Source organism: Hyaloscypha bicolor, assembly GCF_002865645.1.
Source record: "Hyaloscypha bicolor E unplaced genomic scaffold K444scaffold_142, whole genome shotgun sequence".
NCBI classification, from domain to species: Eukaryota; Fungi; Ascomycota; class Leotiomycetes; order Helotiales; family Hyaloscyphaceae; genus Hyaloscypha; species Hyaloscypha bicolor.
This window is the reverse complement of record NW_020194644.1, coordinates 922,026-940,263: the sequence shown is the minus strand read 5'-3', so window position 1 is coordinate 940,263 and position 18,238 is coordinate 922,026. Positions and strand designations below refer to the sequence as shown.

At 41.7% G+C, this 18,238-nt stretch overlaps 2 protein-coding genes across 2 annotated transcripts; one reads left to right on the top strand and one right to left on the bottom strand.

Moving 5' to 3' along the window:
- The first annotated feature begins 604 nt into the window (after positions 1 to 604).
- Positions 605 to 3,718, top strand: K444DRAFT_571585 (TPR-like protein). Its single transcript, XM_024877318.1, has 4 exons — positions 605 to 1,050; positions 1,104 to 1,424; positions 1,485 to 1,714; positions 1,773 to 3,718. Exons 1-4 carry the CDS (start codon positions 923 to 925, stop codon positions 3,539 to 3,541), a joined length of 2,448 nt encoding a protein of 815 aa, XP_024730485.1. The 5' UTR covers positions 605 to 922; the 3' UTR covers positions 3,542 to 3,718.
- Positions 3,719 to 16,227: 12,509 nt separating this feature from the next.
- K444DRAFT_635358 (HET-domain-containing protein) lies at positions 16,228 to 18,054 on the bottom strand (the record flags this gene model as incomplete). The annotated part of the gene is made up of 2 exons (XM_024883856.1): positions 16,228 to 16,310; positions 16,368 to 18,054. 2 exons carry the CDS (start codon positions 18,052 to 18,054, stop codon positions 16,228 to 16,230), a joined length of 1,770 nt encoding a protein of 589 aa, XP_024730484.1.
- Between the last annotated feature and the right edge of the window lie 184 nt (positions 18,055 to 18,238).

The following is an 18,238-nucleotide window of genomic DNA, read 5'->3' as shown; positions in this document are numbered from 1 at the left end:
GGTACGGATGTCTTGGTATAAAATCATGCGACTTCAGGGCATGCCCGGCCGAGATACACTATTGGTCCACTGTAGGTTCAGAGTGGAGGCAGACGCTAGAAGCCCCATAATATAGTTCATTAAAAGATTCTGCAAATTCGAGAATATTTTACATTCCACCATCCGCATTTTGATTCGGTCTTACGAATTGGTGAAAGCTCAAAGGTTCCCGCCACCCGCTAAGTAAGTATATTCTCCCTTTGAAACATTAGGGGGAAAGGTTACTTTGACTCTCAACACTTGTGTTTCCGCCCGTCCCAGAAGCCTCGTGAGTCGTCACAGAACAGCGAAGAGCTGTCAACCGCCAAGCTATCGTTAATGTATTTATAGTCTTCAAAATCTTAGGCGCACCTACCACTTCATTCTATCCCTTCGTCTGGCGAGACATAGTCCACGCTAGCAAGGGGGCCTGGCTCAGGGCGAAAAGGCGATAGATGACTAATAAGTTTATAAGCAAAGGGACAACTTTCCAGTCTGAGCCAGGCCCCCTTGCTAGCGTGGACTATGTCTCGCCAGACGAAGGGACAGCTCTTTACTACATATTCTGCTTAATACTCCAGTTATCACCAACTCAACTCCAAGAACCACAATTACCGTTACGTCAACAATAGTAATCCAGGATGCAAGCCGTGTCGAACCAGTCGGAAAAAGTACCGCAACAGTCGAGCGCCGTGCAGTTACCTTAACGGCATTGGCCAAGTATGCGTGTGCCGAGTTATTTTCGGCTTGCAGCTGTCTTAGCCTTCATCTAAGGGCTACAAATACATTACGCCCTGACTATAGGCAGTTATGGCACAGTGTCCCGCCCGTGAAGTTCACAAGAGGCTAAGGTGTGGATTCCTCGCCCGATTCTTTTGGTAAGGCTGCAGAATGTGCTGGGAAAATGCGCTATCCCTTTCCGGGAAGATATGGTACTTTTGTCCATGCCCAATCGCTTATGGGCTTCGACGACACATCACCTCGCAAGCTCACAAGGGTGGAGACAGAGCAAACAGAGAGACTTAAAGCGAGGTTTTTCGCCACTGCCCTCATCTCTCTGTACGTTAAGTAATCCGATTGCTTAGTCCCGCTATACGGCCGATTCTAAACGACGAACCTCATTTTCTCACGATGAACCATTCAACACCCTCATTCCCGACAGCCTCAGCGAGCACCTTCCCATTCGTTAACCAAAACATAGCCAACCAAACAAAGGATCGGCATTGCGCGTTTGAAGCAAGCAACAGGCTCTACGATTTCGACCCAAGAAGTCTTGGAGTACGCGAAGCGGCTCGACAGCGTTGGGAGGAGTTGAAACCTCTCATTCAGCGCGTTTACGTAGAAGAAGACAGACCTTACCCATATCTCGCGAACCTTCTCTTGACCCAGCACGGATTTGAGACTACGTATGATTGCAAATTTACTCCATATAATATCTGGGGCTCAGATACTAACGGATGCGTTAGAAAACGCCAGTTCTCGAGGAAGATAGCCGAATGGGGATTTCGAAAGAACGTATCGAGCTCTGAGCGACGAGGCATCCTGCAATCTCTTCCTGATTGTAATGTACCTTCATCATTGTATCCCGGTGATCCGAGACTGAAGCCCGAGAAATTGAGGAGTTGGAGGAAGAGGTATAGGGACGATGTCGACGAACAGCCATGTCATTTTGTCCAACCTCAGTCGTCTGCCTTGGGTGAGTTTAGCTTTAGCTCCGCAACACGAGCTTTCAGTGACAAATCTTGTGAAATCAGATACGAGGGTGACTTCCCCAACTTCAGACCAACAAATGAATTCAGAGGGTCTTGATGACGGTTCCAGCCCAAGGACTCTGCAAAGTTCACCATCAGTCCAGTCACCCTCAAGTTCTGTTTCGGGGACTGCAACTCCGAGTGAAGATTCATGGTTAATAAACTGGTCCTCTGTCGAAGTTCCTCAGTCTCCTGGTTTGTCACGGCTCTTTATGGCTTTGAAGATCGAATGCGAGAATCCCGTGCCAGCGTTGTCACTCGAACCCGGATATCTGCCCGAAGTGCCAAGATGTATATCGGAACGCCAAATCCAGGACCTTTTCAATGACGACAATAAGGTCATCAATTCCAGTGGCAATAATCTGTATTCTTCCGGGCAATGCAAACCTTCGCCGCCACTCCCGTTGGTACCGATTAGCCACACGTCGCAGATAGCAGAGCTTCAGGATTTTGCAGCAGCTGTGTTTTTTGGGCACCCTGCAAGCCCACTCAATGAGCTCTATGTTTTCTCTGGTAGTCCCTCCAGTACCCCAGTTGAGGTTGATCTTTCTCATAGGACGGTCTGGGCTTCTCTCGCCTCACAGGAGAGCGACTTCAAAACGAAGTTCACAAAGCTACAACCGCTTTGCGGCAGAGGCGACCCCTCACTTGTTGCGGCTATGGAGAGTCTTTCCCAAACTTACTACGACCGTAGGAAATATGCTGAAGCTGAGGTGCTAGACAGAAAACTTAAAAAACTGTATTCGAAAGAGCTGGGAAGCGAGAATCTGAGAACTCTGGATGCAACCCAATGTCTTGTCGATTCTCTCGTCGCACAAGGGAAGTTTTACGAAGCACGCTCTTTGAATCGCAGTTTGTTTTCTGCACTCATCCGAATTGGCCATCTGGGTACCCCACGGATTGCCCACATGCTAACTAATAATGCCTTGATTGCGGAAGAGCTCGGCCGCATCGATGAGGCCGAGAGTATTCTCCGACAGGTTCTCCAACTCTGGCTTACTTACTGCGGCCCACGAGATAAGAGGTCGCTCCATGCGATGACACAGTTAGGATACCTTCTCGCGCTGACGAAAGGCCCAGGAGGAGACATGTTGCTGAGGACTGCAGTTCATCTTCATCTCGAGGGATCTGACGCTACTGACGAGGAAGCTTGCAGAGCAATGACGAACCTCTCGGCAGCATTCTGGGTCCAAGATACGCACATGGAAGGCTGCCAATTAGCCCAGAAGGCATTAGAGAAATTTCACCGCGTGTTAGGGGACGAACACCCGGACATCCTGGGAACTCAGGTAGCCTTAGCTCGGAACATGACAAAGGGAGGCGATTTATCAGGCAGTGAGAAGCTTTTCAGAGAAATCATTGCTACTGAGTCAGACATCAGTGGCAGTACAGAGCCTCAGGGCTTAGCGAACAGCAAATGCGGACTTGCCCGGGTGTTGATGTTGAGGGAATGTTACGATGAAGCTATCAAGTGGTATTGGGAGGTCCTTCGGGATAGATCAGTCGCCTATGGCTGGGGCTATCCATACACTCTCAGAGTCTGCTATGATCTTGGCGAGTGCTATCAGGTGTGCCAACGGGTCGGAGACGCTATCAACTTGTACCGGGACGTGGTTCGTAGACTATGGATGACGGACGGTTCTGGCAACGCTTGTCGTCCGGATATCGATGACATGGAGTCGTGTATCAATGTGCTAGAGGATTCGATTTCAGAAAGCAAGGAAATGGAGGCAAATGCACCTTTGACGAGTAGAGAAGATTCCAAGTACTAACTTGGTGGGATATAGGATGGGTTTCCCGGCTTGGGTTCGGTTAATACCGCGAGGTCTTAGTTATGTCTAAGGGCATAGCAACCAACTCTAGCTTTTAATACTAGATAATCAAAGCCAGTATTTGTCTTAATTAGGAGCGTTCGGGAGGACCAATTACTAAGTATTTAATTACGGCTCGGGGGGTTTCAGAGTAATCTCCGGCACTATTAATCCTTGGGGTTACTATTCTTTAGTAATAACTCCCCTAAAATTATAAAGCATTAAGGTATAATACTTATTCTTTTTGTAAGGCAAAAGTAAGTAATTTATAAATTTCGCTCTTATAAATTTCAATAAAAATATAGTGGCGAAATGAATTATACGAGAAGTGCAATATTTATATAATAATTAGAATAACTAAGTTCTTACTTTTAAAGGAGGCTTATAAAAGTAATAACGAGCCTGGTGCCCACTAGTCTATGGATTATAGGGGCGCTTAGCGAGCAAAATCATCGCGATTAAGTATAATTGCAGCATTTAATTAGGAGTAGCCTACCCAAATCGCTCCATAAGTACATAAACCCTGGGGACGAAGACTCAACACCTGTACGCGGTGCCCCCTACGAACCTTCAGTACTACTGTCGAGGCAGTATCTGGAGAGCCAAGATTGAGTCCTTTCGATCGATACGCGTCAACCTGCGAGCGACTTGGCGGACCGCTCCCTAATCGATACCATAATCAATAACACCAGAACCACGATCACAATTACGATCCTTCGGCAAGACTGCAATTGCGATTACGACTACGATCGACGCGTTGGTGAGAACGCAAGCCCGATCCTCCTCCCTCGACCGCTCGAGTCCACGATGCCAGACTCAAAGATCACGACTACGCAGTCACGACACATCCTTTTTCCCAACACACGATACATTTCACAATAACGATAACTTGAGCACACGCGTCTTGCTTTCCTCGCGCATTCCGGGCTCCATTTCCTCGATTTTACTACACCACAACCACGAGATCAGTCAAACGGCGAGGCCTACGGCTAACGACCCGGGAATCAGACCACATTAACGGCTATTTATAAAGCTAGGCTCTCTGCAGAGAAGTCTACCTGTTGGACAATTGAGAATACATTTACTACGGGCAGAGCCCGTAGCTCATATATACAGCATTTCTATTCGCATTTGGGCCTCTTCAATAAAAGCTCTATACCATATAAGACCAGAAACATAAGACATGCATACGGCGCAATTATAATCTCTTTTCACTTCATGCTTCATTGAGCTATAAGCTACATACGACCATATTAGCCGTACGGCAAGACGATATTATAATCAAGATATATAGAGCGAGCTACAAACTTCGCAACGGGAGCCGGGTTTACAGCCTAAGATTTCAAGACCTTTGAGAACTTCTTTAGCCTAGAAAGGGAGGGAATATACAAGGAAAAGTGGTGTTTTAGTACCCTGCGATGTGCTATTATAGTCCTTAGGGGTGCATAGGGGGTCCTGAGGGCACTAAATAATTTAGACATATGCTTTATAGCCACTCCGAAGGCTCTGTATTCTATGACTAAATCAAATCAATCAAATTAATCAAGTACATGAACCCAATGCTCCTGCTTATTAATCAAGCTATTAATCCATTCCTGTGGAATTGCATCCCACTTCTCCCTTACCGCGGCTTGCATCTCTTCCTCATTCGTTGGTTGGTGCTACCGGCGGTATAACCTTTGCTTTATCCACCTCCAATACTTCTCAATTGGGTTCATATCCGGTAAAGTTAACGGGTGAGGCATAAGGATAATCCCGTAAGCTGTTCTCTACCTTACATAGCAATTTCGTATAGATTTGTGGCCATAGGCAGAGTTGCCGTCCTCCATAAATAGAGGCTCTACTGCGGGATCAAGCTAGTGGGTAGTCATCGCAAAGTCGTCCACAAAACCGGGAAAATGTAAAACGACCCCCCCCCCCCGGGGGATCGATTAGGGGCCGAACTATAGTCGGTCCGACCCAAATACGACAAAAAAAATAAAAACCACTATAATACTAATTGATATAAATCGTATTAATTAAAACTATACTATATACGCTAGGAATCAATTCTATAGTCTCAAAATTATAATATCTTTATTATTAAGGGAGTTATAATATATGTAATTAAGCGAGTAAATATTTTTGCGCTTTATATAGTCATTTTTTTACTTTGGCTATTACGTGACTCCCCCCCCCCAGATTGACCGCTCTTCCATAATTATATTAATATCTCAATAACCACAAACCCAATCAAGTGCCCTTTTTAAATACTTCCAATAGCTACCTCTATAAGCCTTCAGAAGTGCAAGCGAGCTGATTCAACTCTTGATTCAATTATAGTTCTTACTCTAGCTAAAGAAGCTGCAATCCAAGCAACTCTTGACGAACGGCATGGGAAACCCTCTAATATAGAGGACGATTCTAATGGTTTAGATATTGAATAAGGCGATTAATTAGAGCTTGAAGATTCAACTCTCTTTTGGGTTCAGCGGAAGCTTATTATTAGTGGTAATAAGACGATTATTTTGGAGAAGCCTATATTTGCACAGCGAGAGCAAAGACTTACGGTACAGACTAGTAAGTTTCTTATCTTTATATTATAATATAAGTATACTAATACTATTTCTAGCTTCCAGAGGCTCGTATGTCTCCAAATTAATAAAGGAATCAGCAAAGCCATTGAGAACTCAATAAAAGCATATATACGATCAGAGGGCAAAAGATACTCAAGTCGCTAGGCTCAAGATCCCTATAATTATACCGTCTTTTAAATAAAAGAAGCTATAATTCGGCATTATTAAGAGGCTAATTAATATTCCTAGGGATATATAATTAAGAAAAGAGCAAAGGCTTGAGGATAAAGACAATAGAATAAACGAGCTCCTTTTGGATACCCTTATTAGAAACGCTTGCGGAGATAACGAAGCTCTAGACATACGAATGACTTATTAGGAAGTCCTTGACGATATGGATATAAAGCTAGTACAGATAAAAGACTTATATACTCTATATATAGTTACTGACTTATACCTATTCCGGCAATATACCTAATAGCTCCTGAAACCAGGGCAGTATTAACTAGGGAGAATCGATGCATCGCTCTTAGTAGCTTCCAGTAATTACCGCTTTAATAATAGAAAGATACTAGCTCGGCGAATTAGGGGGTTATTTAATTACTATTGACAGTGGCATGGCATTCCACTGGAGGCTAGGGGTGGTAAAAGAGATGGTATCTCTTATCTGGATAATAAGGACATCTTTTTAGCTTGCCGTACTTAGTTAATTAATCAAGAGCTTGGAACGATATTACTAAACGATTTCCTAAATACCGTTAATCAGGAGATTTTACCTCGATTATTATCAATAATCAAAAGGCCAATTACTTGTAGCACAGCTTACTTATGGCTCCCTAGGCTCGGCTTTTATTATCATGAGACTAAGAAAGGGCTTTATATAGATAGATACGAACGATCTAATATGATTTAGCATCGTTAAGAGATATTTTTACTATTAATAAACGAGCTTTTATTATATATAGTCTAGTACAAGGAGAATAAAGCTAGTATATGGTATATGATTTAACCTTTACTCCCAATTAGAGTTCAGGTATACGTTATATACTTCTATAATAAGAGCTGTTTCTATGGTTTTGACTATAAAAAGAGCCTCTGGCTAGTAGATAGTCAGTAAAAAATGCCAGGAAAGAGTAAAGGGAGGCTAATTCACGATTCTGAATTTATAGGGCCTGAGAGGCATATTAGGGTACCGAATAATAAAGGCATTTTTATTCCGGACGACCCCGATTTGGATGCCCGTTAAATTATATATCCAGGCTCAAATGGAGATCCCTGGTAGAATATAAAATAGCTACTAGTACAGGTTGCTAGAACGCTTAATATATTTGAATAGAAGTACCAAAATTGCATAGCTATTCTAATATTTAATCAGTCTTCTGTATACGCTTTACATGGCGAAGGTGCACTGAACGCCTTTGGTATAAACAAGATACCAGGAGGGATTAAAAAGGGTAATATTAAGCCCTATAGGAGGGATACGTATTTCCCACCGGAGTATACGATTCCGGGGTTACAGGGTACCATACAAGTCCTTTGGCAACTTAATCCGAATAGAGAAAGAGAGCCTAAGGGCATGGAATAGATTCTTATTAAGCGAGAGTACAATATCCCTGGCTTAAGATTTAAGTATCCAAAGGGTGCTAAGTATACTGCACCCCTTAAATACCCTCCCGCTATCGAACAAACGTACTATTTAGCTCGTATACTCTCGAATCACAAAGACTTCTTTAAGGAGAAGAGTCAAATTAAAGAGCTTATTATAGAGCGGAGATATAAGGCTATATTTCTACCGAAGTTCTACTACAAAATCAATCCAATTGAGATATACTAGGGATATAGCAAAACTCGATTTCGTCAAGTAAAGAAGGTTAGCTTCCCAGATACTAAGGTTAAGGTAGTAGAGGCACTTGAAGCTTATTTAATTGAGACTATACGGAGGTTTTGCAACTGTATATTCCGCTGGATAGATATATATCGGAAGGGATTAAGTATTAAACAAGCTGCTTGGTATGTAAAGAAGCAAAAACGCTATAGAATAATATCTAAAAAGGTAATGGATAAATAGGATAATATATAAAAGGAAGGGAAAGAAGGTAGCTAAATAAGAAGCTAAGTTTATGGATTTAGTTTAGCTAAAAGTAAGCTTGAAACCTATTTAATTATAGTCCTACCATATATATAATATATATAGTACTAGAAAAAGACATATTTAGTACTTAGGAAGGTTTAATTAAGATTATAGGGCTTAATTATTATTATTTTATTAATAATAAGGCTGGTGAGATGCCCTAATCTCTCCCTGAAGTCCGGGCTCACGTGACCTTAGCGAGCAAATATTTTTGCGCTTTATATAACGAAAAATCAAAAAAGTAAAAAGGGTCCGTATATTTTAGGCCTTAATTATTAATGAATCACAAATTATATCAAAAATCTGATTAATAGGTATTTTTCGCCTGGTTCTATTCTATAATCGCATTACTTAGTATAAATTAATAAAGGTTGTGGTTAAAAAGTTATTATAGGCGTAAAAGAGCGACCGTTTTGTCGTGTTTGGGTCGGACCGACTGTAACCTAAAGTAGAGGCACTCGGACAGGAATACCAAAACTTTGACTATTTCTATAATTTAATACAATTTTGTAAGGAATTAATATAATTTAATACTTGTTTTACTTTGTTATAGCACTAATTAAGCGCTATTTAAATATAAGCTTTTTATAGACTTTGGATTAGTAATAGCTCTTTTAATTAAAGAAGTCAAAAAATTCATATTTTATAGCCTAAAGATAAGCTTAAGAAAGCCTAGAAATTTAGTAAATAAGTCCCTAAAACCAAATATAAGAGCCCTATAAGCCCCTATTTTATAGGGCCTTATAGGGTTCAAAAACTAGAACCTAATTAATTAGTATATAAACTTCCTTAAATTAAAATTCTATTTTAAGGAATCTTTTTATTATAAGTTAAAAAGCACGTAATAATAATACTGGGGTTATAATATACTAGCTTATACTTATATTAAAAAATATAACCTAAGATTTTTAAAGAGCTTGTAACGGCTGGCGTAAGGGCATGATCTGTGACCCCCCGTTTACTAATCCGAGCGATTCCCCAATCGGGGCCCCCGATTCCCAAATCGGATGCTATGATTAGGAAATGGGAGGTTCTTTACGAATCAGGCCCCCGATTTGGGAATCGGGGTCCCCATTACCCAATCGGGTAATATTTCGGTATCGGGAACGAATAACAAAATAAAGATATATTAAAGACACTTCACCCATACTAAGCTTTACTATCCATGCCTCCTCCTACTACGTCTAGATGCTTCTATAGCTACCTTAGCCCTTTTTGGTACCCTCCCCTCTACTTAATTACCCGATTCTTCCTCTCTAGCTCTATTCTCACGTGCTTGCTCCTCAGCTACTCTCTTCTTTGCTCTCTCAGATGCCCTTCCAGCCTTCTGAACGGACGTAATTAAACCATGATTATTCTCCTTTGCCACTGCTTTAGAGAGAGTAATTTTATTCTTTTTGTGAACTACTCTAGTAGTAGGTAATTCAGGATAAGTTAATTGGGAAGTGACCTTATTAAGGGCACTATACGGCCAGAGAGTAGTAAGTTTACTATACTTGGTAGTAAGCCAATATCCCTATATTTATTAGCTTTAGTAAGTATATTTATATAGGATATATATCTTTAAAGTTTTCTCCAGAACTCTCACTAGTATCCTTACTATCTCCGTACTAAATTAATATTATTTTGGTATCTGAAGCATTATAATCTCTTAATTGGCATATTCAAGAGCCTTGGAATTCGCCTTCTTTACTATCTTCTCTTGCTACTTCCTTATATGCTCCGTAACCCTCTTAGTTAGTTTAGATAAAATCATCTCCTCTGCCGCTTCCTCTAGTTCAGCTTCCTAATTAATAAATAAGCTATTCTCTTTATCCTCCTCTCCTTTAGTAATCTTAATTATAGACGATTCTCCAGAAGCATTACTCTCATTCTCCCCCCCTAGTACCGTATGTATGTACCGAGCGTTCCCTTTATAGTCTTGAAAATTAGTAGGTGGCTTCCTGTAATATATATAGGGACGCACGTGACTTAAGGACATGTAACGAACCTCGGATATTGCGGGTATTAATTAGGGAGATTAGAGGCCCTTCGACTTCACAACCAACCACTATTTATATTATAAGTATTAGGCTTATAAATCACTAATTATATATACGTTATTGGGGCCTCCTATTTAGAGGGGGCTTCCCTGGACCTTATAGGAGGGACAGAGATTAGTTCTATACTGAATTTGATACTGTGGTTTCATAACTAACTAATTCATTCTATTGTCTTATTACCTACTAATAAATACCTCACACTTTCGTCCAAACCATACCTCGTATGGTATATTACCCTTAGGTAAAGCAGAGATAGGAGTGGTATTAATAACCCATATAATTAATAGAAGTAATTATATCTATAATTAGATACTAGTATCCGCTTATATAGCTTGCAAGCGTCTCTTGAATATATGATTAGCGATCTTAATAGAGCCTTGTAATTAAGGATAGTAAGCTTGTCTACGGATAATCTTTATTCCTCTTTGCTTATAGATCTCAATAACTTTGCCTTTAAACTTTTCTCTATTATTATAGGCTAGAATAGAGATATACCCATTATTATTTAGCTATTTAATAAGCTCGTTTATAGCTTTATCCGCAGTTTTAGCCTTGAGCCTACGGATCCAAACGAACTTGGAAAAGTGGCATTTTAATTACTAGATCTATATATATTCTCCGTCTAAATTATACTATAATAATATTAATAATAGTATTAATAAAGTATAAATAAAAAGGTTCAGAATTCGCGAAAATCGCGAAAATTATAGGAAAAGCTTAAAAACATACGAAATATAGGAAATATAGGAATATAGGAGTAAATTATATGACTTAAGGGATACTTATACGGAAATCTATTAAATTCAGAACTATACGCTGGCCTGGATAATAAGATTAGATAGGCTATACTCCTATATTATTCTTTTAAACCTTCTCTTTATTATAATAAGCATATCGTATACTAATCTATATATAATTATTACGGGATAGGCTATACTAAATTTTCCGTGCATGCTCAAATATAATATTAGAGCCTATTTTTTAATTAAAACTAGTAGCTTTTAGAAAGAGGGATACTAACTAGGATATATTAATTTCTTATGGATAGTAGTAAGAATCTCAAAAGCATTATTATAGTAAACGGTATACCGGGCGGGAACAAGCTCTCTATGTTAATTATCGTAGTGTTCCTTGTAATATACTTGGCCGTCCTAAAGCTTATAGAGAAGGGAATTATACTTGATATTAGCCTAGTAGCGCTTCTCGGCCTTGGTTCTGCTAGGAAGCGGAGCATTAGGATTTTATAGCCATTATCTAATATTTATATGTTTCCTAGTAATAAGAATTTTCTTACTATTTCCCTTAGTAAGCCTCTGATCCCAAGCAGCTTCGTCTTTAGCAGACTAATTATTAGTAGGCTCTTCAGTAATAGGAGAGGGTAAAAACTAGATACTGGAAGAACGAGCGCCTGGAGCAGTAATATTAAAATATTGCTCTGCTCGCCTATAAGTACGCTAATGAGGCGTATGTGGGGATGGGGATAAACGAAGAGTTAAAAGAGACATATTGGAAGTAAGGTAATTAATTAAGAGGTATATAAAATTAGTGGTTATACTTGGAAAGTTAGTGCTTGTACTATGAACTGTGTCTAGGTAGTAAGGGAGCAGAGGCCCTATATATATTTGGGAGCTCTGGAGAAGTATCTTTACTCCTATTATTACCTCCTTTAATATCTTAAATTAATGAATTAAACTATAACCTATAGAATCAAAATGTAAGGTATGGTAAAGTGAAGAATATAGGGCTGAATGAGCTAGTAAATAGGGGGAATTCAGCTTCTTTAGCCCCGATACCGAAATATTATCCGATTGGGAATCGGGGGCCCGATTCGTAAAGAACCTCCCATTTCCTAATCGTAGCGTCCGATTTGGGAATCGGGGGCCCCGATTGGGGAATCGCTCGGATTGGTGAACGGGGGGTCACAGATCTGCCAAGGACAGGATATCGGAAACAGGCACAAAACGAAGCTAAGCCGGAATTGCTTGGGCGGAACAATACTAAAGGTTAAGGCATCCTCCCTACTTTATTCCATAGCTTAGTATTTTCCAATACATGAGATTCTTTGAACTTTGAGCCTTCGACCATTGCATTAATCCTGCCGTTACAGAGCTTAGGTAACTAATTACAAGTTTATTAATATCCCTTATTAATACCCGGGGAAATAGGGAGGTTGTTTTATATTTTTCTATAAAACCTTGAATATACGGCTCTAAGACTTATACTAAATAATTAGCCTAAGTTAAAGCTCTTGACTTGCTAGAACCGTAAAGAAATAGTAAGGAACTCTTATATCTATATCTAATTATACCCCATATATTAACTAGTGAAGTATGGCCCTGGTAAAACTGGTATTAAATATACGTTAGACAAGTCCTCTCCCCTCTCTTTCTTGTCACTCTCTCCTTTACTATCCTTCCACTAATTAAAAATGTGACCTCGTCCGATTATAGAACCTTCCTCTACTCCAAATGCCAGAATATATATATAATCGCCCAGAGAAATCGAGTACGGACTTAATCGGGAGTGAGATAGGGCCTTTAACAAGCGACATATCTGAAATAACCCCGCTACTTGAGCCATTATACTAGGGTTTTTATAGAATAAGTAAGCCCTAACTCGTTATATAATTATACCCAATTTAATATCCTTTGCATATACGTCTCGCTAAGGTACTCAATTATCCAATTAATATATATATTATTGAGTTTATAGGCTAGGCCAGTGCGATCTGGTCAAGCTCGCTCGGGCTAATTATATTACAAAATACAATTAATTATCGATTCGCCCACATGATATAAGATAGAGAGGTATGCAGGCATAAACTTGGCTTGCTTATAAAGCTGACAGATAGCTTCTTTGTGTTTCGTAGGGATCTCTTTACCAGGAACGTGTTCAGGCATAGGAGGAGTGCTTGGACGATCCATTGTGTGTGTGTTTTTGGAAGGTGTGCGTCCGCCTAAATATGCCCTATAATCCACAGACTAGTGGGCACCAGGCTCGTAAAAGATAGCTTTAAATACTAAGAAACTAAAAACTCACTTATTATAAATAAGTTCCAGAATTCTGAGATTAGTATGGGACGAATATTAAGTATTTAATACCTAGTTTCGAGCGCTAGTATTTGAAATTATTCAGATACTTTAATTACTAATATATAAAAGCTGGCCTTAAAAGCTGGACCAAATACTAGCATTTGCGCGTTGCCAAACAGGGCCTAAATAAACAGGGCTAGCAATTAGCTGTCTCGGCTAGCTATACATAACTTCATTTCTCTATATTGAGTAGTAGTGCTATAAGAAGAATGCTCTTCCTTGTGCCTTAGTAAAAAGCAACTTCCTATTCATTTGAGGAGATCATTTATTCGTGACCCTTCTTTTATTTACCAAGGAAGGGAACTAGTGACCTTATTTATTATATATAATCTCAGACCTGCTCGAATAATAGTAATATAAGACCATAGTAGTACTTCGTATAGACACAAGAACAAGAAAGGGCGTAAAATCGATGCCGTATAAGTAAAGATTAGAAATGATTACCTCGACCCATCTCTTACCTTTTAGATTCAACCCATCTTGGTCTATATTAACGATCTTGGATATCTCTATACCCACCACAAAATCGAGTTTGAGAAACCTCACATTTGGAATAAGAATTGGCCGGAAGTTTTAACTTTTTTGCAACGATCAAGGTCTGCACGTCTCACCAACCCCAAGCACTCCACAAGGCCTGATACTTCTCAGAGGTACCAGCTCCTCTTCCAAAATGGGACGGTGACTACTCAGCGCCGGTCAGGCTTAGCACCGTGTTCCCGACGAAGTGGAGAGACTTGGAAAATCGGCTATCAATTGCGGAGATAGGAGCAACGTGGATAAGGTAGTGCAAAATTACCGATGACCCGACAATATTTTCGTCTCTGTAGTATTAATTAATTGGGAGTTCAAAAGAATAGTATTTCTCCAACATTAGTGTGCATGCTTTTTAAAGGGGATAATTCAGCGTCCTTAAAATATCGACGAAAAAAATTTCCCCACGTTGTCGAAATGCTGAGCCACAGTAACAACTCCATCCACATGTGAGAGTCCAGGAAGGTCCTTCAAATCCCACCCCTCGTCAAATCCGATAACTAGCAGCCCACTATAAACCACGATGGAGGTGATACCAAGGAGAAGACTTATCATGAGACCCGTTGATTTTTGCTCTTTCCAACCGAGGTGGACGTAGATAATGGTCATAGCGAGATTAGAAGCCGATCGGAAAACAAGAAACGGCGTTATTATCAGCATTAGGAGCTTCGAAATCTAGGTGTTTAGAAAAAGAAAATATTAGCCCAGACGGTAAATTTTTGCATCTAGCTCACCCTGGTCTGTATCGGTCTTGAATCTCTCCAGATGACACACGCGCTTGCAAACATCTCAACACTGATAGCGCAATATGCTGTAACGTAAGGAAGATGGATACTGCTGTACCAGTTCGAAATGCTGACTGCTTTCGCGTTGTTGATGTGATTGGATATGTATACTTGGGCATAAGAGTAGAGCACAGTGTCCGCAATACCAACGAGGAGAATCAGGATCCAGATTCCCAGGTGGATGTTTTGGATTGCCTTATATCCGCCTTGTTCTGGGTTGCAATAGATAAAGCGGTTTTTGATAACGCTGTAAACAACATATATGAGGGTTGTATCTGTTCCGTTCGATAGGACCTGCTTGAGAATCGGAAGTATAAGATATGAACCTGTCATGTTGAGCCTGTATTCGTGGATAATCTCGTCGGCCATTGTGCGGCCATATGCACTGGCAAATGTAAGCCCAATTTATACAGACAGATTTGCGACTGGGAGCAGGAGACGAACAGAAACATCGCAACTAGCAATCCATATAAGACAGCGAATACCTTCCGACCTTTCGATCTGCTACCCTTCATCCACCAAGAAATGATGCCTAATGTTGCAAAACACAATACACAGATTCCATTCACTGCTATTGCAGAGACTAAGATGGGTTCTTTGAAGTGATTACCAGAGAGTTGGGTGCTGTTCTCGTTAAAGCCGAAATTATATCCACCCAGAAGAAGGTTGGTATTTGAGTAGTTGGCCATTTTGAATCAAGGAAAGACTTGTTGCGGAGAGAAATGCGAAACCGGGGAAAGGGTAGCGAATTTTATGGAGAAAACCCGGGGCTATAGATAACATTATGTCTTAACAGCCTTCTTATCTTCCTTGAAATGGCTCCCAGCCTCATACGCTCAAGCTCGCTTGCTGCCCTTAAGTAAGATCCTGGCTTGCATAGCCCAGCGCAACTTAACAAATGAATAAATGAGAGTATGAAACAGCTTGATGGCCTAATCTTAGCTTGCACTTCAGAGCTGATAAGGGATTTGCTAAAAGCAAAATGGCTGTGTGTGACCGAAGAAATGGAGGGGCCCAAAAGAGCGCCACACACCTCTCAATTGAACTAATTTAGGCCATTGGACTTGATAAGAGCAGCCGACTCAGAGGATTACGGCGCAGCCCTCGAAATGTCTCAGCAACAACAGTTTCCGCGAATTAGCGACTGTGGCTGCTTCCAGCAACCTGCAGTAGCAATGGAATCGAAAGCCTGACCGTTTTGCAAAGCCAATGGGGAGAATTTCGCAAATCGACGTGGACACGCACAGAGACCGTTTGGGGTTGTTAAGGCTGAAACAATTCTCGATTCGCTGTTGAGTCCGACAACTTGCTGCGAAATTATGCAAAGAGTGGGGGAAGGCTTTTGGTGGTGGCGAAACAGGGCTCTGTGTAACCCCAATATCTTGGCATAGCCACCATTTTCTTGTTTTCAGCTGTCAAGCATGCCCAAATTCCAAAGCTTGGGCGATGAAATGCATGAGCCACGAATAAGGTGAAGAGGTCTAAATTGAGGCTGAGACTATGTGCGGCACCTATCGAAGATGGAGCAGGACAGAGTCGTATTTACCGGCTTCGACTAGTTCCACGACCTTCCCAGTCATGAGTCCATGGACATCTGTCTCTTCGGGTTAGCAGCTGGATATGTGTCATGATTGGGGTTTTAAATGCCTACAGGCTTCACCTATAACTTCAAAACAAGTCCTGGTCTCGTCAATTTGGTGCGGCCTAAGCACCATTGGAACATGGCAACCAAAAATAACAGCAATCACATCGTCCTTCTCCACTGCTTGGGGTCCTAACCCTAGGAAGCCCGCGGAGGTTGTAAACAGCATTCGGCCTGGCAATGCTCTCCCACAGCTTCTAAACGTAGGATTGTCCGGCGTAATTATCGAGTTGGCTGCCTCCGGGGACAAAAGTTCTCCCTCTGTAGTTCTATCAATTGCCATAGTGCGCAAAAGAACTTCGGTTATAGATTCACCATCAGGGTTCAAAATTCCATCCTTTTCCTCTATAATCCTCAGGCCTTCACTCATACATTCTGCCAAATTACCAGTATAGTTGTGGCTGGTAATGTTGTCTACTCTGTCCAGAATGACCCCGCTGACCACTAAGAACAAGAGTTCCAATCCGTCCAGATGCCCTATGGATATAGTAGAGGCTAAATTGCCAGACACTCGAAACGGGATAAATTCTTTCTGAATTGTTTCTCTTTTCCAATGCTCGTATCCTCCAAATAGAGGAGCAGAAAGTCGTTCGTTTGCGAAATCGGGGACCCATGACGGGAGGTTCTGTATCAGTTGTCTCTCCCTGCCATCAAGAAGAGGAGTGTCTGCTGAAATGCGCTCACAAAAGGCCAATATACGTAAATTGTTGTCCTGGAGAATCACCGCCTTTGTAGCATCGATGTAAACCTCAACTACGCTCTTGCTATAGTCAGCCTTCAGGTTTGTGGGTCTCGGCTGCACATTGTTTAAACAGGCGTAGACCTTGTCTCTGGGATCTGTAGACTGGCAGGGCCGTGTACGACCCAGCACCGCTCCCAGGGAAGGATAGCTGCCTTTAAATAGCGGCGTGATCTTTTGAATCTGGGTAAACCTCAAGATACTGGCCTTGGGAATGATGCCATAGCCTAGCGTAGCACCTATGCATGCGTTTAGGCGGGTAATGAAATGAGCGATGACGTCCCTATCCAGCGTACGGTCTCCGCACTGCACGATGCATCTCTGTGCATGGTTCATTTCCTGGAGCACCCACGCGCGCGTCCACCAAGGCCGGAAAAAGAGATTCGCAACGGCGCTCCACTGCGCTACGTGAGCGGGGCTGATTGCTTCATTGGCGAGTAGTCGGCGCTTGGTCTCTTGTGTGTTGAGGATCGATGCTGCAAACGCGAGGCTTGAATCCTGGCCGATGGTTTCGATCACGTCGAGTGCTTCGTCGCTGTCAATCGACTTTTCGCCCAGCCACAGCACGGTGCGGCTTGCGTCTTGATAGAAACAGTGCATCCAATAGACCATGTAGTTCTTCTCGGGAATGTTGCTCTGGTCGATGCAGATTGCGTCAGCCCAGATACATCGTTCTTGGTCGGTGCGTCTTAGATAGCGGAGGGCACAGTCAAGGTTCTCAGTCACGGTGAATGTATTGTCGTTGACGATCAGCTTTTGTTTATTTGTTAGAGTACCCCAAGTATACGATAGGGCTTCATATGATGGTCGGTCAACATCATAGAAATACTCGGAAGATAGTCTGCAGTGAAGCGGGTCGTCTCTTTTTGGAGCAGGGTAAATGGTAAGCAGCCTGAACTGAGGTTCCTTTTGGTCCAAAGGATCGTATTTGAACGTTGGTGGCTCTAAGATGGACATGATGTTTGCACCACTAAATTTCGAGGGGATGAGGTAAAACCCTCCGAAGCAAGTGGGCTGTCAGCAAGCAATAATGGTTGCAGCAAACATTGCGCTGCAAGGATGAAGGCTCGAAAGATTTGAGCTCGAGGCATAGCCTGGTTAGTCCGTAGAGTCTCAACGGCGAACGAGGCGGCCCTGACGT

What these genes read in the sequence shown, in the direction of transcription:
- K444DRAFT_571585 (XM_024877318.1), top strand. Translation starts at nt 923, where the DNA reads ATGCGCTATCCCTTTCCGGGAAGATATGGTACTTTTGTCCATGCCCAA. An exon ending in ACAGAGAGACTTAAAGCGAG is followed by an intron (nt 1,051 to 1,103) that starts GTTTTTCGCCAC and finishes CCGATTGCTTAG; the next exon opens with TCCCGCTATACGGCCGATTC. An exon ending in ACCTCAGTCGTCTGCCTTGG is followed by an intron (nt 1,715 to 1,772) that starts GTGAGTTTAGCT and finishes TTGTGAAATCAG; the next exon opens with ATACGAGGGTGACTTCCCCA.